At 44.5% G+C, this 21,028-nt stretch overlaps 3 protein-coding genes across 5 annotated transcripts; all 3 read left to right on the forward strand.

Annotated features, from left to right (window-relative positions):
• Nucleotides 1-323: 323 nt before the first annotated feature.
• thy1 (Thy-1 cell surface antigen) lies at nucleotides 324-4,610 on the forward strand. Of its 3 annotated transcripts, XM_029849033.1 has the most exons (6): nucleotides 324-336; nucleotides 882-966; nucleotides 1,444-1,504; nucleotides 1,637-1,960; nucleotides 2,052-2,179; nucleotides 3,374-4,610. In XM_029849033.1, exons 3-5 carry the CDS (start codon nucleotides 1,474-1,476, stop codon nucleotides 2,156-2,158), a joined length of 462 nt encoding a protein of 153 aa, XP_029704893.1. In that variant the 5' UTR covers nucleotides 324-336; nucleotides 882-966; nucleotides 1,444-1,473; the 3' UTR covers nucleotides 2,159-2,179; nucleotides 3,374-4,610. The 3 variants fall into 3 exon arrangements, with proteins under 3 accessions (XP_029704893.1, XP_029704891.1, XP_029704892.1); XM_029849031.1 differs by lacking the exon at nucleotides 3,374-4,610 and having other exon boundaries at nucleotides 2,052-3,340; XM_029849032.1 differs by lacking the exons at nucleotides 324-336; nucleotides 3,374-4,610 and having other exon boundaries at nucleotides 885-966; nucleotides 1,460-1,504; nucleotides 2,052-3,340.
• Nucleotides 4,611-4,686: 76 nt separating this feature from the next.
• Nucleotides 4,687-10,134, forward strand: f11r.1 (F11 receptor, tandem duplicate 1). Its single transcript, XM_003971244.3, has 10 exons — nucleotides 4,687-4,947; nucleotides 7,478-7,537; nucleotides 7,815-7,931; nucleotides 8,020-8,163; nucleotides 8,318-8,520; nucleotides 8,605-8,707; nucleotides 8,802-8,909; nucleotides 9,117-9,129; nucleotides 9,260-9,320; nucleotides 9,405-10,134. The coding sequence occupies exons 1-10, from the start codon at nucleotides 4,896-4,898 to the stop codon at nucleotides 9,438-9,440; spliced, it is 897 nt and encodes a 298-aa protein (XP_003971293.1). The 5' UTR covers nucleotides 4,687-4,895; the 3' UTR covers nucleotides 9,441-10,134.
• A 400-nt stretch (nucleotides 10,135-10,534) lies between these two features.
• ubash3ba (ubiquitin associated and SH3 domain containing Ba) lies at nucleotides 10,535-20,979 on the forward strand. The gene is made up of 14 exons (XM_011611546.2): nucleotides 10,535-11,397; nucleotides 16,571-16,624; nucleotides 16,831-17,017; nucleotides 17,423-17,621; nucleotides 17,723-17,892; nucleotides 17,979-18,187; nucleotides 18,344-18,488; nucleotides 18,594-18,714; nucleotides 18,819-18,941; nucleotides 19,035-19,127; nucleotides 19,474-19,618; nucleotides 19,725-19,831; nucleotides 20,014-20,123; nucleotides 20,211-20,979. The coding sequence occupies exons 1-14, from the start codon at nucleotides 11,270-11,272 to the stop codon at nucleotides 20,346-20,348; spliced, it is 1,929 nt and encodes a 642-aa protein (XP_011609848.2). The 5' UTR covers nucleotides 10,535-11,269; the 3' UTR covers nucleotides 20,349-20,979.
• Nucleotides 20,980-21,028: the final 49 nt, after the last annotated feature.

The following is a 21,028-nucleotide window of genomic DNA, read 5'->3' on the forward strand; positions in this document are numbered from 1 at the left end:
AAAGATTTTCGGGTTGGCGCTAAAGCAGAGCTCCCTCTGCAGGAAGAACCGGGTACAACCCAACAGTCGCACGTTGAAAAACCTGTTCAACCTGTAATTAGGATTAGCAGTAAAATAATAATTAAAAAAAGAACAACAAGCTTTAAAGCTCAGAGAAATAGCAAGTAATTTGTATTTTAAATAGAAGGACAGAAAGCAGAAACTGAAGCATTCCTTAGTTGGAGGTGACAGCAGCCTTTTCAGATGGACACCACAGACCTCACTGGAGTCACATACAGGACACGTCAACAGCATCTGCAGCGAGTCCAGGCGCACGAGGACATGCAGGAGCTGATGGTCTGTAGAGATGAAACAATATTGTCAAAAGAGATAAAGTAAATGCAGCGTGACGGGCATTATGGCCCGGTTACGTATCGTCTATACCGGGGCTGGTGAGCTCCAGAAAGCTGCATGGCCGACGCTCCTGTCAGTGTCCTGGGAGACTGCCTCGCTCTGATTATTCAGCGAAGGCCCAAAAATGACCTTGATGGTGGGTGAGTGTGGATGAGCAGTGTTGCAGAGAGGATACAGCCTGGAACATTCAGTCCACGTTCCTTATATATATACTGTATATATATATATATATAATATTATGACTGTGTCCATGCATTTTAAGCCCTCAGGTCTGTAATTGGAAGAGATAATGAAAGCCGTTTATATTTCCTACATTTGGACTCGTGCGCTGAATTGATTCTCCAAGAAAAACTGTTCAAAATAAATACTGTTATTAGTGGATGGTGCTAAATGTCCTGAAAGTCCAGTGGAGCAGCGGTTTCTCTCTCCTTTGCTTTCTCTCTCTCTCCCTCCCCTCCTTCTTCCTCTCCCTCCCTCACTTCGTCTAGCTTCCCCCGGTTCTTTCTGTCAGCCGACCTCTACTGTATCTCGCACTGCAGAGCAGCGAGGAGAGCTCAAACTGCATCGGACAAGGTGAGAACCGTTCGCATCCTCTTCTTTGTTGAATCTCAGCCAGAAATTGTGCTGCACCCAAAATGCTTCTCTTCAAATGTGATGGGAAATTAGTGCCCAAGATGACCGGTGAATAAATGTGGAAGTGAAGCCAAAATAAAAGAACGCAGAATTGCTTTTTGTGGTTGTTTTTTTTTAAAACAAAAACTACAGTACTGTTTTTGCAGCACTGAGCAGTTCGTCAGCTAGCCTCTTGGGAAGGGCGAAGCCCTGAAATGTGTCATGTTCGGCCCTCCACCGCTGAAGTTTGCAGCTTCTCGCCGTGCTGCTGCGTCCGTGACAGCACGGAGTCGCCCCTGCGTGTTGCACTGACAGCACTGCTGCTTGCTCAGAATTCTGACCCCGCTCTTCATCGCACAGTCAGCGTCATGATCCAATCTGGCTGGTGTGGGGCGGGCTCCCGGGCCCTCTGCTCACCTCTGCTGTCTCACTCCACAGCTGTCCTTCTTTTCAGGAAACTTGGGAGAAATGCTCTTTCTGACAACTGTCTTACTTTTTGGTAAGATTGTTTGTCCTTTCTTTTTTTAACATTACCGTGCTTTTTTTCCTGTCATTGGGAACATGTTTTTCAGTGTCAATCCTCATTCCACACTGTGACACCCCACACACACACACACACACACACACACAGGCTTGGTATCAGCCCAGAAGGTGATTCGGTTGAACTACTGCTCCATTGCTGAGGACCACCTCCGCATCGATTGCAAATACACGCTCCCCCCTGAGTCACCGGAACCCTTTTGCAAATACACAAACGGCAAACGGCTCTTCGACACCACCGACCCAGACGAGGAGCAGCACGCCCCTTTTAGGAACCGTGCCAAGGTGCGCCTCTTTCCTGGCAACATCTGCCGCCTGCTGTTCAAAAATCTGCCCAACGGCAAGTCCAACTTCACCTGCAACATCAAATATGGCAACTCGAGCACAGTGTCGAAGACATCAGTGGTGGAGAAAAGTAAGATGGCCTTGTTAGCGTCTCCGTCAGGTGTCCGCCAGCATGTGCGCATCCTTTTCTTGCTCCAGCTGCTGTATTTCTGTGATTGCAGAGCTGCTCCTCCCCTGCTCGGCCTGGAGTGTCCTGTTACAGAGCTGCAGCGGCCTGCTGCTGACCTTGATGACACTTCGTGTGCTGCTGGAATGTCACTGGCTGTGATCGCCGTGCCAAAGCTGCTGCGTACGTTACCCGTACTCACCTGGTGACTGCTGCTGGATGTGTACACGCAGCGTCAAAGGAGCTGATCCAAATGTGCAGTATATACACCATTTATCTGCAACGTTATACACCTGCTTACGCTGCATATTTAACTCCAAATACACGCAGTAGCTGCACAAAGGCACGTACCCGATAGCCTACAGTACTCTCTGAGCACCAGTCAGACTCATGTGTCGAATAGATTAGCAAAATGCATGAAAGTTTAGACCTAAAGCATAAATATCTATATTCTACCATATGTAACATCTACTGAATACTAATTGGTTTCTTTCAGTATAATTAAAACAGTTAAAGCTGATCTTAAAGGAACAGTTCAATTTGAGCGACGCTATAGCCAAAAGGCATCCCACACTACTTTGCGTCAGCTCAGTAAATGAGAAGTCCGGACAGAGACACAAGAATATTGATTTTGGGGTGGACTGGCCCTTTAATAACAGGAGAGAAGGAACAAGCAGCCAGATGATGAGAACAGATAGAACCAACTCAGTACATCAGAAATGTAGGCAAGACAGTCAGGATGGGTAATAAGTATGAGCAATAAGGTTTTTATTCTATTCTGAAAAAGTGTGTGAAAGGATTTGACTGTACGCTTCACTATTTTTGTACAACAACAGCTGATCCATCTCGATCTGAGTCATGTCACACAGACAGAATTCTTTATAATCTAAATTTTTGTTTCTCACTTTAAGATTATTCGTTTGTTTATATGACTAGGGGTTTTAAGGTATATTTCTTCAATAACTTCAATAACAATACTTCATTATTTAAAAAAAAATAAATTAGTAGGTTCTCTCTATATCCTGTAGAGGGCAGCACTGGTAACACACGTACCAGAAATTAAGACACTGACATAAAGAAATGATCATTTTTAACTTATAGCTACATTAAAAAGCATCCATCTCACATCATTGCTGCTTTCATTTTAATATAATTAGCACAGTTTTCTAACACAATATAATTACACTGAAGTAACTATGCAGTAATAACTTACTGAGCTTGAAATGACTGCATACAACTACTATTTATTTGTTTAATTAACATTTCAGTCTTGGTAAAGATACAAGCCCCTTTAAATAAAAAAGCATTGACATTGCACCAGATTTGCCTCATTCATCTATTTTTAATCGTTTTCTTTTTGCTTTGTCATGAATAAAGATGTGAATCATGGTGTGAAAGGAGAGCACAGACAAACACGACGTGCTGGATAAGAAAAAGGGAGGAAGATGGATCTCAGGACTTTACGGGAATCTGCCCTGCTGTATTTTATACTTTCACTTCCGGGAATCAGTCTCATCTGCTGACGCTTATGAACGGCATGAGAAACCTGCTTATCAGATATGATAAGATATATGAAAAAAGTCATTGTCATTCGCTAACAAAACATCAACCTATTTTTGGTAGTTATTATATTTATAGTGACTTTTCTAAATGAATCGATCTCGCTTGTCAGTCCTTCAAATAAGATTCTTAAAAATTCAATGGTTATCTTACCATTTTTGTAACCAAATAAAAGTCATTATATGTAAAAGTTCACAAATCGGTAAAGAATGTTGCAAAGGTGGTATAAAAGTTTTAGAATTTGAATAGTTGGAACTTTAAAACTGGTTAAAAACAGGAATGTCAAAGATCAATTTTTTATGATGTCAAATATGAGAGTCATTTTAAAAAAACCAAAAATAAGCAACTTCCTGTCAGACTTCCTGTTAAGCTGTTAAATTTCCAGACAGATTCTTCAGTACCGGAAGATGATATCTTGACAGATAAATTGTGAGTTTAAATAGATTAGAATGAAAAGAGAACTTTGATTGATTTATTGGATGTGGCAGCCTGATGACAAAAGGAATATAACATGGTTTCTAGAACCTTTCCCGTTGATTCAGCTCATTCAAATGTTAATCCTGTGATACCAAACCAAGCAATAAATGACTGAACCCAGTACAATTTGGGGTTACAAGTGTCAAGTGTGGTTAAAGTGCACCCTCCTACCCAGTGTAGGTTGTGAACCATTGGAAGCCATTTTTGTTTCATACCCTGTATCAACAAAATCATCAGAAACTGGACATCAGTGAAGGTCCTTGATATTCTGACTTTTAACTTTTCTTATATTCCTTTTTTATTTGGGCGGACTGAACCCAGCCGTGTCTGATATGGTAAATGTGGTACTACACGAGGGTAAATATCCTATTCGTGGTAGGAAATGGTGAGGCACAAATCTTGTTTTTTGTTGTTATTTTGAGGTCCCACCTTAAGTCCCAATACATGCTGAGACATGAGGACTGACCTCTACATGCCCACATGTATTCTATTTTATTTTATTAATATATTGTTGTTGTTGAACATTTGACTACAGTAGTACTCTTGAATGATGTACTCTATACTTTTTTCCCCCGTGTATTCCCAATAAATGGATTAAATAATGCGTTTAAAAACCCTCTTTTGTCAAACCGGTCTTTCCAGCCTCTGAGAGGATCCTGTTACCGGAAGTGAGACACTTGTCACCTGGGCGGATTCCTCAGGTGATTTGGGACACAAACGCTGAGAAGAGGCGCGTTTAAAAGTTTGGGATTTATACACCTGTGTCGTTTATTCGACGCCAGAGCAACTTTTGTGCCCGGATTATTATTTGGTGGGATTTTGGAGAAACTCCGTCGTGCAACAGCGAGCTGAGCGGGTCGACATGTCGGTCAGAGTCTTGGTTTCGGCGGCTTTGTTCCTGCTCTCGGCTACAGGTAAGTCACGCGCTGCCGACAGGTTCGGAGGTTCTTCCAGACTACACTAGTTCTAGATTAATATGTTAATAAACAACGACTGTACATTCAGGTTCTTTTTCTTTAAAACGTTTGAACTTTTGTTGTTATTGATTAACAAGAAAGCAAACTGGGGCCTGGGAACTATTTTTTTTTCCTAAAGATTTTGGTATCCTTGGTAATAATTATTTAAATAACCACAGTAACACATGGTAAATATATCTAAAGATACCAGCATTTTATATTATCTGCCCAGTAATGTTTGTAATGTTTCCCTGCTCCTAATTAGCCGAGCTGGGGCGCACAACAGGTCATGTTTGTGCCGCCATCTCTCAGAGCTCCAGCGAGCTTCAGACTTGGATGATAACTGAGGAGCAGATCCTGGAGCTCAGATCTCCATCTTTTTTTTTATTCATATCTGTTCCAGTTTGATGCACGACTTCAGTTGGTATTCAAAGCAGACCTGCTTTAAATCCCACTCTAGCAGGATTGTTTCAAGGCAAATGTGGAGTGTTTCAGACACGTCCTGAGTGCTGGAGCTCCACTAGAGATGTTTCTGTGGTGATGAGATTAGTTTTCCACAGCATCTCCTGTCCTGTCTCCCTCTACTACTTTGTGGTTTTCACTCAACCGTCAGATTCCAGTTTATGTGATTACAGTATATATTAAAGTCTTGGGGTCAGAGGTCATTTGAGACAGTTTGCGTTAGCATCATTGAGTTTATTAGCAACCAGGCTGTATGTTGTTACTGCCCTCATAGCTAAAAGATGTATAGCAACAGACAAGTATTGATGTTTTCTGGTTATCAACAGTTCATTCAGCAAAACCACTGAAATATTAGCCCACAATGCTAACAGGGGATTCTAATCTCACTAAATACTTCTGTAATAGGAAGTGTGTGTGAGCCTGTAGGAAGCATGCTCTTACACACTTTATTAACATTCACTGTTTAGCATTGAGTTAAGGTTCTCTTTAAACTCATTATCACCCCAGCCCCCGAAACTCGCAAAGTATGTAAATAAAGCCTGGTTGTCTGGTTTCACTTGATACTGGGCTTATCTGGGCCTGACGCACAGCAGCGTGTGGAGACTGTGAGACGCAGCAGCAAGGTGTCGAACGTGTCATTGAGCCGCTGTAAGGCCGGTAGAAGGGACAAGGTGCTGTCATTTTCATGTTAAAATCTGCGTAAGTGAACAGCGGAAGGCCCAGTTTGCAGACAGTCAATGATTGACTTGTGCGCCTCTGTTGCCGTGTTTAAGGCTTCAGAGTGACACACATCACAACAATGAAGTGAAGTGTGTAGAAGAGGGTGTGTGTATTCCTTTCTACCAGATGCGGCTTTAGAAGCAGCACGACGACGTCTGAATCATCAATTTCATCATTGGCTGTTGACAGTTTCACTGAAAGCCTTCTGCTTATGCAGTGTGGAATGAGCAACTATTTCCCCTGTTGTTCCACACCCTGAAGGCTTAACACTGCAACAACTGGTGTCTTATTCCATATTTGTTCTCAAGGGATTGTTGCAGTGCAGTGCATCTTTTTACCCCAACAACAAAGCAAAAATAAGACACTTATTGAATATTATTGTTTTCTTCAGTGTTTTTAAGGACATAAACAGTAGTCATCTCGACTGTGCACCTGCCCCTTTCATTACCCTCTTCTTCCCCACCTGCTGTAGAGCAATGTAGACATAGTCGCCTCGCTGAGGTATTGAGCATTTTATCTGCCATATTTTCCGTTTGAAAATGATTAAGGAATATTTGTGTTCTGCTGGGGTATAAAAAATATTCCCCTGCTGCTCAATTTCAGAGTTTTAACCTTTCGGCCATCTTGAATTGGATCCGCGTTCGTTGCATTACTACTGTTATCCAGTAGGGGGCAGCGTGTTAAATACAGTGGCGCATATTTGGCTCTCTTACAGATTCTGTGAAAAAAAAAAAAGAAGCTTACAAATAGGTGTCCATTGAAATGTCTCGATGTCTGTAAATTTTCCCATATGTCCATCAACATAAGGGTCTTTTGTTTTCAAATAATTAAAATGTTTCTAATGTGATAACTAAGATTAATTATTAATTAAATAGTCCTTCCTGGGAATAAGGAAAAAACTCACAGACTGACAGTGACATATATGCATCCCAATGGCCAAATAAGGACACAAATTGTAAATTGAGATATTGGCCAATAAACTAATCCATGAATCAGCTCATTGTTTCACTTTTGACCACAGACTGCTGCACCCTCAGAGAGATCTGAAATCTCACATAAGTTTCAACAGTTCTGACAGGAAATGAGATTTTCACTCTGCAGCTTTTGAGACGCCAGCTGGCGAACGTCCGATACAGTTTAGGTGACAGACATGATTGTCAGGCAAACTGAAATACTGCAACCACTGTAAACCTGCTGCATTCACTACCCTCGCTACAGCTGTGGTCTTGGGGCCTTCTGATAATGAGGAGGATGAATATATGTTATTATTGATGCATAACTGTTTATCTTTTATCTCTGTGCGTAGGTGTATTTGGCTTTTCAGTCACTACCAAAAATAAAGAGGTGGAAGTGAAGGAGAATGAAGGTGAGAATTAAACTGGAAATACGAGAATCTGACATTTTTTAGCGCTGATGCCTTGGTTTGTGTGTCGTTATGACATGATACCTGCTTATCTGTGCACTGTTCCTGTCTCCTGTGCTGGGAAATTTCACAATATTTCCTATAACTGTTGTTTAATCTCAATCTAGAAGTGAAGTGCTTCCTCATTTCCTTTTTCCCACCAACTTTTCAATGCATCCCTACCATTTATGCCAGTAAAATGGTGCGGGATTAAACTGACCACTTGATTCCGTGATTTCAGGGATCGATCTCACCTGCTCCCATTCGGCCGACTTTGGTTCAAATCCCAGAGTTGAGTGGAAGTTTAAAAACAGGATGGGCTCCCAGGTTTATGTGGTCTTTGATGGAAAGCCCACAGGTGAGTAGGCTCGTCTTTTGACTTCGACCTGAAGATGACCTGTAATCCTGGGGCTTTTCTTGGTTATTATTATTATTTTCTGTTACAGACCCGTATTCCAGCAGGCTGTCGATGTATTCCGGCAGTAATGTGAGATTCTCCAAAGTGACCCGTAAAGACACAGGAGTGTACGACTGTGAGGTCTCTGGAAACAGCCAGTTTGGAGAAGTCAGAGTTACACTGACGGTTCTGGGTAGGAGTCCTCCTTTATTACAATAATAATAAGAATTATTTACATTAATGAATCACATTGTGCCAGCTAATATTTATTTATCCAGGCTACGCAGCTGACATGAGATACTCTCTGCTCTCTCAATCTGCTGATATCTGAACATTCTGTCACGCAGTGCCTCCATCTCCACCTGTGTGTAAAATTCCATCTTCGGTGACGACGGGAAAAACGGCCATGCTCAGTTGCCATGACGGTGATGGCTCACCTCCGCCCACCTACACGTGGTACAAAAACGGCGTGCCTCTACCAGCTGAACCCAGGACGATCTCCGGCTACCAGAACGCCACCTACAGTCTCAACACCACCCACGGCAGCCTGGTTCGTCACGAGTCCATGCACGTTTATGAGTGACAGCTGGGGTATTGCCCCGCTGCACGCTTTTAAAGGTGTCTTTTCTGTCAGACGTACGCCAGAACATCAAGGTCGGACTCGGGAGAGTACTACTGCGAGGCTGCCAATAAGGCCGGGCCCGTCCAGCGCTGCAGAGCTGCTAGAATGGAAGTCCGTAAGTGCTGCTCTGAGCCACCATCTGAAGTGAACCGTCAAGTGTTGCAGGTCTAGACGAGACGCGCCTGACTTCTCCACCTTGTTCCTTCAAGGTGACATTAACACGGGCGGGATTGTTGCTGGTGTAATCGTGGCTCTGCTCTTGCTCGCTCTGCTGGGATTTGGCATCTGGTATGCCCACAAGAAAGGCTACCTTCCCAGTGAGTTTTCTTCATTAGCTTGAATTTCCTCATTTGGTGTATGAAATAATGGCCTTTCGGACGGATTGTTGTGTTCAATTATGAGTCTACCAGCACATTTCTTAGCATGCAAGCAACATGTTTAGAATTGGACAGTGGCGTTTTTATCAGGTGGATTTTGGTTGTGAGTGATCTTACTGACGTGGGTTTAATTTTGTCTCTTTACAGAGAAAACTGAAAGGTAAGAGGAGTTTCTTTCCTAGGCTTGGTGCATGATTTCCACAGATTATCCACAACTAGATTGATACAGTCCTACGATCTTTTCTAACACACGGTGGCTTGTTCTTTTTCTCCTCTCTCTCTCTGTACAGCAAACCCAGACCCAATGTTGTCTACCAGCCGCCATCACTGTACGGCGATGAAGAGGCAGATGTAAGATAAAGCATTTCACTTCTCAATTTTAAACCTTTGATCTGAAAGAAAGTTGTTCAGATGATTTCTGGTCCTTTTTTTTAGGGGGATTTCAAACAGAAGTCGTCATTTGTGGTATAGTCGTGAGTAAACCCAACACATTGGGACCAGTGCTTCAGCGGTGGATATTAGTGACAGTTTGATCAATTTTTTTTTTTTTTTACCATCTATGAAGTTTCAGCTTTTACAGACCGGTACAATTGTTTTATCTGAACCTAATGGGGTTAACGGTGTCAGGGGCACATCAACTGGTACCAAGACTAAATGGACCAATGTTCTAGAGCCCAGCAGTGGAATTTATCATGGTTGGTTTAAGTGAGTTGTCAGTGCTGACATGTTTGACTTGTGTCCCTGTGTGCATCAGAAGCTTCTATAACAGCAAACTTTGAATGAATCCAGCAGAATACAGATGACCCAGATGAGAAATGACCTGTTTTTTTAAAAGTGGCTAGTGTGAGTGGACATTTTGTGGAGTTAGAATGCCACGTCTAAATGCCCCGATTCTTTTATTCTCATAAATTTTGCTGTATGGTGTTCTTTTCTAATGCAGTTTGTGTTTTTTGTTTTTTTTTGTTATTGTAAATAACAAAGTTGAATATCTGTAATTTAAATGTAGTTTCCAAACCTACTTGAGGACAGCAGTGACGCGTTAAGTCACAAGAATCTGTTGGTGTCAATTTTGAGAGTAAGCTTCTATATTGTGAAGTTTGTTGAAATTTCTCAACCTCAGCTGATAGTTGCTCTTTTTTTAAATGAATAAAATATTGTGAAATCACTTTTCTGTCCTGCTTCCAAACCAGTTAAGGAAATCAGGCTAATCGGTGTTCATCGAGCTCATGTCTCCGTCCTGTCTAACTTTTGAGATGTTTTTGGAGATTTGTCTGGAAAAACTGGAAACTATAAATTCTTCATATAAAAAGAAATTAAGTTGTTCTGGTGTGAAGACAAGGTGCAGTTTGATTTTGATGATCCCTGAAGAAAACAGGCATAAGCCAGAAAAAGCCTCTTGCCATGACTGCTTCTCTATATTTTTTGTAGACTATATATATTTAGATATTAACACTGGTTTATAAGCTTATAAAGCAGGGAAACTTCTCCACAGTAATACAATTGCAGAATCTTCAACTTTTATTTGCTTTAACATTGACACGATCACACCGCAGTCAAAAATGAAACAAGGGTAAAAGTTTTCTTTAAACCAACCACGTTGCTGTGGCAACGGATGATAGCGTGCTGGCCCCTTGGCGCACTGCGCATGCGCGGGATGTTGACACCCTTTTTCTCAGACAGGAAGTGTGACCAACTTTTTCCCCCCGCAGAAGCTCCACCTCGCCGCTTTCCATCGAACCTTTTCTGCCCTCTATTTTTTTTTTGTTTTTCCCCCCACATATATATCAAAGCGAAATCACACAGGAGGTAGAAAAGCGCGCGTCGTTCCGCTTTTAAGCCGCCCAGATTTGCGTTGGCCTCACGGAGACGTACTGTCCCTTTAACTGCCTGCAGCCGTCCGCCCCGCTCTCTCCGGAGTACGGGCTCATTCATTTAGTACACACCGAAAGTAGGCTCCGAGAGTCGCGGCAGATTTTTCCTCATTCAGCCTGACCGGATGCGAAGGGCGAGCAGGAGCCAGACATATCCGCCTCGGTCAGAAACGGCGAGTCTGGGGCCCGGCTGAGAGCGAGAATGACTTCCCACGGCTGACCTCCCCGCTGATGGCTTCACGTTCGAGCCGTCAGGAAGATGCTCTTTTCCCCGGGTGCTTCAGCGTTTAATGCGAGCTGCCGATAAACGCGAGTAGTTCTCATTGCGACGGGGCACCACTTCCATTCTGCTCCCCTTTTCTCTCTTCCGTAACTAAATGATAGACCGGAGGAGCCCAGGACCTGACGTACCGATTGGAGCACTGAGTCATGGCCGCCAAAGAGGAGCTGTATGCCAAAGTGACTCCGCGGAGGCAGCGCCAGAGCCGGCCGAGCACCGTCAAACATGGATCCACTCTGGACGTGCTGCTGTCCATGGGTTTCCCCAAGACCAGGGCGTGAGTACACACACACACACACACACACACACACGTTTTAGAATGTTGGCCCCAGGGAGATCGTTGGAGCCACATCATGAGTGGAATCACAAAGTGGAGAATTAACAGATGTGGAACACACACACACACACTCCCTCTCTAATCTTCATCATCATCATCATAATGACCCTGAGTAAACCCGACTGCTGTAGTCTTTCCTCACGAGACCCGGTGGTCCCGGAAGGGTTTGCAGTTGCAGAATTGTCTCCGATAAATGTGAACCTCCAGGGGTGGACAGCTTTGGTTGACCAGGGCTCAGTGACTTTATGTCTGTTTTTTTTTATTTTAGTGGGTCCAATATTCTCAAAGAGAAACCCGGAAGAATCAAAAAGGCAAGCCCTCTGTCCTGACAGTAAAATCCAGTAAGGTCGCCAGTATGAAGCAGGTTTGGTCTGTTCAGTGGACCCCGTCTGCGGGACTCCGCGTCCCCCCGTCTGCTGCACGGTGGACGTCCATCTGATGCTTCTGCGCTTTTCCGTTAACACATGTGAGGGTCAAGTCAAGCGACCCGCAGCTTTTTCTCCTGTGCTCACAGCCATTGTTCCGCCGCTGGATTATGTAACGGGATTGAATGGTTCTTAATGAGATTTGGTGCCACTCGGTGCAGCCTGGCCTCTTTATCACAAAATAAATAACGGATCCTAAACGCACAGGTCGCGCCGTGTGTTGGCCTCCGTAGCGAACGCTGGCGGACGGCGCGTTTATGACAACCAGAGTCAAAGGATGTACTTATTGGAGCGGAAGCTGTTACCGTCATGTTCAGTGCAGCCTGTAAGAATAATGTAAGTAAGGTAAAAAGATGCCAGCTCAAGCCAATGAACTCAAAACGTCATGTTTTCTGGATAAAATCATACAAAAGCCAAATAAACTAAACTTGTAGTAACCTACGTGATTTAATTCCTCATTCATCGCTGTGTTATAATGCATTTCGATGCTGAATTACTCAACATTTAAAAAAAAAAAAACTCAACGTTTTTACATCTTTCACTCTCTACGTGACCTCAGCAGACCTGATAACATAACATAATCACCAATATTTATCCAACCAGCAGCCCAACGGTCAATTTCACTTCGAATCTTGGAGAGATTGTGTGAATGTTCAAAAGCAGAGAAGGCCGAGGCGTTTCAGCGCTGCGCACCCGTTCTTTCCCTTCTCCCACCCAGCAAACCACTGCGGAATAAACAAGCGTCCTTGACTATTGACGGACTCGCATCTGTTATTGGTGCCAGTCAAATCTATTTAGGTTTTGTATGACTACATTAGCATTTTTACTTTTGAGCTTGTTTTGGCACAGCAGCAAAGATAGGGAAAAAAACCAGATGGTTGCATCGTGTAACCTCTTTGCGTACAGTATTATGATATGTGATCATCGAGTATGATCAAACGTTTGGTTGTTATAGGTTTAATCCCATCTTTAATAGTGACCATTGACCATTTACCTTAGAAAAGTGGTGACGTGTTTTTGGGGCTAGTCTCGATAATCTTAGTACGGTTTCATGAGAGTTCCTAAACATCTCTGTTTTCTTACTCCAGGTTTTTAATTTTCCACTCACCTTTATCATTATTTCTTTGCACTAAAGTTCATTATTTTTCACCATTCTCCGACCTGATGATTGGCCATTAAGTTGTGTTTTATGTTGCATGAAATTCATGCAAAAGAAGGCAGCTTTTTTTTAGGTTTTAAATAGGTTTCATCTTTTCCACGAAAAACAAAGCAGCAAAAGGTGCAAAGAAATGCTTAAATGAAGTTTGTGTTTAGATTTTAAACTTTGACAGAGAAGAAATAAAGATAAAAGATATCGGTCATAGCTTCAGCAAACAAGGGCTTCATTGTATCAGATACGCAAACACGCACACACACAAACACGCATACATACAGTTTTTCTGCTGAGTCATTTTGGACTGTAATAAGATAGATTATTGTATTCTGATTGTGTCTTATGGTCAGAAGTTGCTCCACAAATGGCTTTTGTAGGCGATGTGACATCAAGGTGAACCAGAAGAACTGTTCTGGAGCTCAGTCTGCAGCTTAAATACAACTACCGCACACCTCTAAGCCCTAAAAATCGCTCAAATTGTCCCACATTACCTCTTTCTATGATGATGCAATTAATATCAAGGACATTTACAAGACGTATTATTCAGTCTCCCTCTTCAGTCGAGGCCAATTGAGTGGATTTTGTAAAGAACTACTCTAAACTCCTGTTTTGTTTTTTTTAAGATTATCAGTGCACAATGCAACACAAACTTGTCCAAGTGTTGCTAACATCCAGGAATTCCCACACAAAAAAGTCACGAGCAGCCTGTTCAGATTTTAAAATCAGATTATCTGTCTGTCTGCACCGTTTACAGATCATGTTTGCGTCACCGTCACTTCTGTTTAATTATTGGCAATCCACTCCTGTTCCTGGCTCTTTCCTGTAACCAGAGTTAAATAATATCGCTCTTTTAGGTGGCTAGCATTTTTTCGTCTTGCGTGCGCCTTCATTGTGCCGTATACTTCATGACCTCTTCACCTGATCCCAGACTTGATCACACACAAGAACTTTGACGCCCTTGTGTAGCTTCAGGACACTTCTACAGCTTAAACTGTGGAAAGAGGCCTTCTTTGCTGCTACCTTCGTCCTTCTGGGATGTTTAGCTCTGGCAGCAGAGAACTGTGAAACAGAAAGATTGATAAGATAGCGAGTGAGGGAGGGAAACGATGCCAAAATAAGAAAAAGACTTCTTATCTACACTGAGCATGAACCTGTGTCAAAGCTGCTGTGGTTAATCTTCACGTAAATGTGCTTAATGTTTGTGGGCAGTGATGAGCTAAGTGCATAAATACAATGAAAAGGAGAAGGTTGGTTCTTTCGTTGGAACTGTTGAGGCAACCTTGCTTTGGATTCGCGTGTTTCTGTCACGTTTGTTGTTTCTTTGTTCTTTGTGAAGACTGTGGCTACCGAGCTGTAACACGCAGTCATTCTGAAACAGGAAGTGAACCCGACGCTGTTCCACCTACACGATTTTTAGAACTCCTCCATTAAGAAGCTTCTGTACGTGAAGGCACCACAGAAAACGGAGCTTTAAAACCTATTTAAACTTGTTTGATAAGGTTGATTCGGGGACCTCGGACCAGCATCTTGTGTAAATGTGATACTTGTGCAACTTACAGAAATATCTCTGTGCCTGCTCAAACCTCCCAGGAGGAAGTTGCTCATTTCCGGAAGTAGCGAGTGACCTTCACAAGCGCTCAGTTTGGTGAGGTGTTTTTCTTTTTGAGGGCGGCTGAGGCAGCTCATACGTTTCTGGCAGAGGTGTGACGAGCTGCCTGACCTGTCACATTTTCCTCTAGAAGATGAGGCCCGGGAGAAACCAGTCACTCCGGTCGTAGCCTGAGACCGGGCAGAACAAACACAGAAGGAGTCTCGAGTCTGTGCTGCTACTCATTGTGAGACCTCTGAGTTGTTGTGCTTCTCAGACATGAAACTTTTCACCGTTCAAATTGTGACCTGAACACCTTTGCTGGCACATCCTGTTCCTCTGACGTTGTGTTTGCTGCGTCACAGGTTTGGCACCGGGCCTCTTCTATTCTTCTTAAAGCTACTTTGTTTTAGCACCTCAGCTCAAAGCCAAAAATAAACTCTTCCACTAGCAGCGCCCGCTGCGCTTGTCAGAATGTGTGATGGCCATTTCTGATCAAACTGTTGACTTTCATGCTCTCAGTAACCAGACATGGAGTATTATTAACATCCCAGGCTGCACAAAGGCCCACACAGTTCATTTAATGGTGTCACTCTCGGATTTGCTCTGTGTGACCTCGTGGATGTCGCTCTTTTCTGCAGGCACACAGCTGGCTTTATGAGACGGGCTCCAGACAGACATGGAGGCATCACCACGCGTTTGCCCCCAAAGAGACGATCAAAAACTGATCACTTGAAATTGGTCCTGTCTCCATGGGAACCTTTGGTGACTTCAGACATGAAGCAGGTCGAGTCAGAGTGAGACACTTCTGATCACATCCTATTGGGATGCGGTTTCGGTTTCACAACCAGCTTCCTTCGACCAGTTGGTCAAAGTGAATGTTCCGTGCAGTCGTTTGGCTGCTCTGGCAGTAATATTCAAGTGTGACTGAGTGCAAGTGAGGAGCAGGAAGTCGTGAGTTTGCATAAGAGCCTGTTGTAATATTTAGTGCGAACTGGAGATTTGGTCATAAAAATGGGGATGAGCAGAACCGGTGGCGTAATAAATGAATGTTTGTTAAAAGAATGGATGACTTTGCTTATTATCCATTGCAAATTTCCAATTCCAGCCACAAGTATCTATATTATTGGAGTGTATAGTACATGCCAGACCTACCTACTGTATACATTCTAAACCTTGTAAGCGCCTTGTATGATCTCTGCTGTGCTGCTTCAATTCTAAACCACTCTTCGATAAAGAAATCCATGTTCCATGCTGGATTAATCTCCATCCCCTCTGCTTGTAATCTCATCAGGCCAAGCAGCAAATCCTCTTCTTTTCCTCCCTCATGCTGCACCAGGTGTTAATCCCTCAATATGGCTGCTGCTGCCAGTCGCCGAGTGGCCCGACGTGTAGAAATATCCAAAAATCTGATGCAGGAGACTCTTTGTTGTAACAGATGTTGACTCACTGAGGCGAGAATGAAAATAATAAGCCAGTCCCTTCACAGGCATGAGGCCATACTGGAGGCTTTATAAAAAGACACTAATTAGATTGAGCACACCGGAGAGCCATCACACAACCAGCCCTATCTGGTTCAGAAACTCACTCCTCGAAATGACACAGATAAAATCGGGCCTGGGTTGTTATAGTGAAGAGTGTTTGTGCCCCCTTACACGTGTGGGGAATCTCGGACGCAGCAGCGTGTAACGCGACGGGCACGGCCTCATCGAGTGAGAGTGAGAAATGCTGGTCATGGTCATGAAATCTGTCCTGAGGGTGAGGTTTCCAGGCCGCGTGTCAGGATCCGACCCCCGCTGTGAGTCCCAGTGCTGTTTTACATCACTCTGGGGATGTTTCGGTCTTTGTTCGCTGTCACGTGGAAGTGCTCCTAGCTCCTCCTAATGAGCACAGAAACTATTGATTTTCCCACTGCCGTTTGATCACTGTCTGCTTTTGTCTCTGCAGCTTGAAAGCTCTGGTTTCGACGGGGGGGAAGAACGTCCAGGCGGCTTGTGACTGGTGAGCTCATGCGCAGACACCCACGGCTCCCACAGACTTAACTTAAAACTGAAATTCTCTCCGAAACAGTACATTAAATATATGCTGACCTAAATTCTGGCAGCTGTGTGCCGCTGTCAGTGCTGCCCTCTGCTGGACAGTAAATGTCCTCTTCCATTTGACATTTAAGCTCAGCTCGGGTTGACTCGCTGTGTCTGCCACTCCAGGCTCTTCTCCCACGTGGACGACCCGTTCTTGGACGATCCTCTGCCCAGGGAGTACGTGTTGTACCTGCGACCCAGCGGGCCGCTGCTCCAGCAGCTCTCGCACTTCTGGCAGCAGTCGCGCATCTCCTGCGGCAAGAACAAGGCGCACAACATCTTCCCTCACATCACCCTCTGCCAGTTTTTTATGGTCAGTGTGGCAGCAACACATTCAGGAACTGTTGCCGATGGCTTCATTTTTTAATTTTAGATCTTTAGTGTGCTCGATTAATCGTTAATCACCTGTTAAAAAGAGAATCAAGTCATCAATTTAAATTGTTTTCAAGAATTTAAATGTTGCGGATCTTTTTTAGCTCATTATTTGGAGTAGTTTTACACATTTGACCTTAAAGTGTTTCTTAACTTTTTTACTTTTTTTAGACCAAACATCTATGAAACTACTCACGTTCGCCTTCATGTCATTTGTCTTAATCGCCCCCTGCTGGCCGCTAAGCGAATGTACAATACAGATAATTGATATTCAGAGAAATTGGTTGTTTAATTGGATGTTTACAATATATTTGACATTTCATAAATCATTTCTCTGTTTTTTCAGTGTGCTGATGGGAAGGTGGAGTCCCTGTCCGATGCTCTGCAGGCCACCGTGGCCAAGTGGAAGGCTCGTATCCCAATGCCGGTCCCTCTGGAACTCTACACGACCTCCACCTTCATCGGCCTTTTTGTGGAAGAGCAGGTTGCCGAGCTGATGAAGAGCTTCGCTGCCGACTTTGCTTCTGAAGTGGCAGCTAAAGCAGGTTTGATTTACCACAGAATACACATCTGTACACATCTGTATCATTCGAGGCAACCAGACACTGCAGACCCGATGTGCACATTTTTCTCCTCTTTCTTCCAGATGCTCATGTGGAGCCTCATAAAAAGCAACTTCATGTCACTTTGGCGTACCACTTCCATGCGAGTCACCTTCCAGTTTTGGAGAAGTTGGCCAAAAATGTGGACGTGGGTTCAGGCTGCGACTGGTTGGCCGTGCTCTATTCAAGAGACATCCGCTTTGCTAACCACGAGGTCACTCTTCTTGTATTTGCTTTGTCAAACCCTGTTTGGTCCGCAGCGCCTCTCTCTAACTCTTATCGCCACCATCCCCCCTGTAGACGCTGCAGGTCATGTACCCGTATGTACCTCAGAACGATGACGAGCTGGAGCTGATGCCTGGAGATTTTATCTTCATGTCGCCCGTGGAGCAGAGCACCGTCAGCGAGGGGTGGGTGTACGGCACCTCGCTGGCCACGGGGCTGTCGGGCCTGCTGCCTGAGAACTACATCAACCGAGCAGATGAGTCCGACACCTGGGTCGTCCACGGGTAAGACGCAGAAGCTCGGAATGCTTCCAACGAACTCACAGCCTGTGCCGGGACTTTGAGTCCGAGCACAGACGTAGAGATCAGACGACCGTTATGTCAGCAGGAAGTGGAAAAGTCCTTTCTGAATCTGTTTTTCTGTCTCTGTTTGGCTCTCAGGTCCTACTCAATTCTCAATTGTGCGTCTCCATCTAACTCCAGCGGCTCTGTTGGCGGGTTATTGTTCGATGGAAAGCTGAGCGACAGTCTACTCGACAGCATAATGGAAGCTTCCAGCCCCTCTGGCCTCTGCCCTCCGATGCAGGTGCGACCTTCAGCGGCGCACGCTCGCCAGCGGAGCCTAGTCTTGTGTTTACACACCGATTATAAGGAAACGGAGATGATTGTTCTAACTTGTTGTTTACGTCAGGTGATGAGGGCAGCTTCTCAGCCCTCCCTGTCTAAGATGAGACTGTTTGTATGTCGCCATGGCGAGAGGATGGATGTGGTGTTTGGGAAGCACTGGGTCACCCAGTGCTTCGACTCCAAAGGTTAGCGTGCTGTTGCAGATTAATAGCAGATTCCTCTCATGTCTTGATTAACACCGCGTTGCCATGGTATCATTTGCCTGTAACACTCCTCTGTTGTTGCGTAGGCAGATTCATTCGCTCCAACCTCAACATGCCGTCCAGCCTCCCCGCTCGAGGTGGGGGTCACCGGGACTACGACAAAGACTGTCCCATCACTGTGTTCGGCTCCACTCAGGCCCGACTCGTTGGTCAGTTCATTCTTGCCCTGTCCTGTCCTGTCCTGTGCTGTCCTCTCAACAATCTGCCGTCCCCTCTGAAATGCTGCTTTCTGTCCACTGCAGGTGAAGCTCTGCTGGAAAGCCACACAGCTATAGACTTTGTTTACTGCTCGCCTTCTCTTCGCTGCGTGCAGACGGCTCAGAACATTCTGCAGGGTGGGACCGCGTATTCATTAACTTTGTTCTAAAGCCCCGGAAACGTTTGGATACAGCTGCTCTTTGTTCCCTCACTTATGAGAAATTCCTGTCGGATTTTCCACATTTGTTATGGATGCAAAACTGGGATGGATCTAGTGTGATCTCAAATAGTAATGAACTATTATAACGCCCGTGTGCTACCTGAAGGACAGGCTTGGGTTCTATTCTTATCTATTTACACTGAGAAAACAAACATGCCGGGTTATTTTTAGGAACTTTTTATTTGCAGAGTCAAAAAAAAGCATGATCGTTGTGAAATATTTCCTGGAGATGATCTCATTTCTTCTTCTGTAACTCTTATCAGGTCTCCAGCAGGATGAAAGTACAAAAATTCGTATTGAGCCGGGGTTGTTTGAGTGGACCAAGTGGGTCTCCGGCACGGGGTTACCCGCCTGGCTGTCCCCAGCTGAGCTAGCCGCCATTAACCTGAGCGTGGACACAACCTACAGGTACACAGAAACTCATTGTTTACACCCCCCTCACACACTGGGATGCTTTCATGCTCTCAGCTCTGACCTTGGACCCGGTTTAATGTTCTCTTCCATTTGCTTCCAGACCTCACATTCCCATAAGCAAGTTGGTGGTATCAGAGTCTTATGAAACCTACATTGGCAGGAGCTTCCAAGTCACCAGAGAGATCCTGGCCGACTGCAAGAATCAGGGTAAAGGTTCTACAGAAGCACCATTATCAGAACATCCTATGTGGCCTTTTCATGTTCTTCTCTGGAATGGTCTGTGTACTCTGGAATTCTCTCTCAAGCTGACGCCGAGTGTCCATAAACGGTTTGGAAAGCTAATGGTATCTATGGAATGTGATTCTCTGATCCCTGCCTCTTTCACACAGGAAACACGGTCCTGATTGTGGCCCATGCTTCCTCGCTGGAGGCCTGCACTCGCCAGATACGAGGCCTCACCCCGCAGAACCCAAAGGACTTTGTCCAAGTCGTCCGCAAGGTCGTTTCACCGCTTTAGCTTTCTTTAAAAGAAAAAAAAAAAGAAAATCTTTTCATCCTTCCAAACATCTGTGTCCTCTCTGTACAGATTCCATACTTGGGTTTTTGTGCCTGTGAGGAAATGGGGGAGACCGGGGTGTGGCAGCTGGTCGACCCACCCATCTTGCCTCTGACACACGGGCCCAATCACAGCTTCAGCTGGAGGGAGATGCTCATGCAGGACTGACGGAAGTGATCAAACCTACATCTTTCGGCACCCCCCCCCTCCCAACTGCTGCCTATTTATTTTAACCCACACTGCTGTACTTCACCAAAAAAAAGGCGCACTCATCAAAGACAAGCATGCAGACATCTTCGTTTTAATCACTGCACGCACCCTTCAGGACCTGTGCGGACGGCGGCCTAAAAACCACCCCCCGCCCCTGTGCACATGTGCAGCAGGAAACCGCGGTTGTGGGTTTTTATGTGTTTGTGAAAATATCTGTGTCGATGCGGCCCGCACACACACTGTGACAACGTTGAAGACCTGAGACCGCCACACCGCAGAAATATTTTTCCACTTGTAGCTGTGACCCTCCAGGCAAAAGACAAGCACAATTTGATGATCCGCTTTATTTTGGTAAACGTCATATCCTCGTGGCAGTAGCAGCCGAGTCGGAACCGTTCAGGAGAATGAAGTGTGGGTTGTTTTTTCCTTGCAAACGGGCCACAAATATCAGCCTGAAAAACTTGCGGCTTCACAAACTATTTTTCTTGTCAGGTGAAAACTGCTTAATGACTGTATTTATAACAGCTTGTCACTCATGAATCTATTGATACTTCCAAATATGAATAAAGGTTTTATTACTGGAGTATTACATGAGCATGTGCCATGGATCAAACCAGTTCTAGTCGCAATGATTAAAT

The sequence above is a fragment of the Takifugu rubripes genome, chromosome 15, assembly GCF_901000725.2.
Source record: "Takifugu rubripes chromosome 15, fTakRub1.2, whole genome shotgun sequence".
NCBI classification, from domain to species: Eukaryota; Metazoa; Chordata; class Actinopteri; order Tetraodontiformes; family Tetraodontidae; genus Takifugu; species Takifugu rubripes.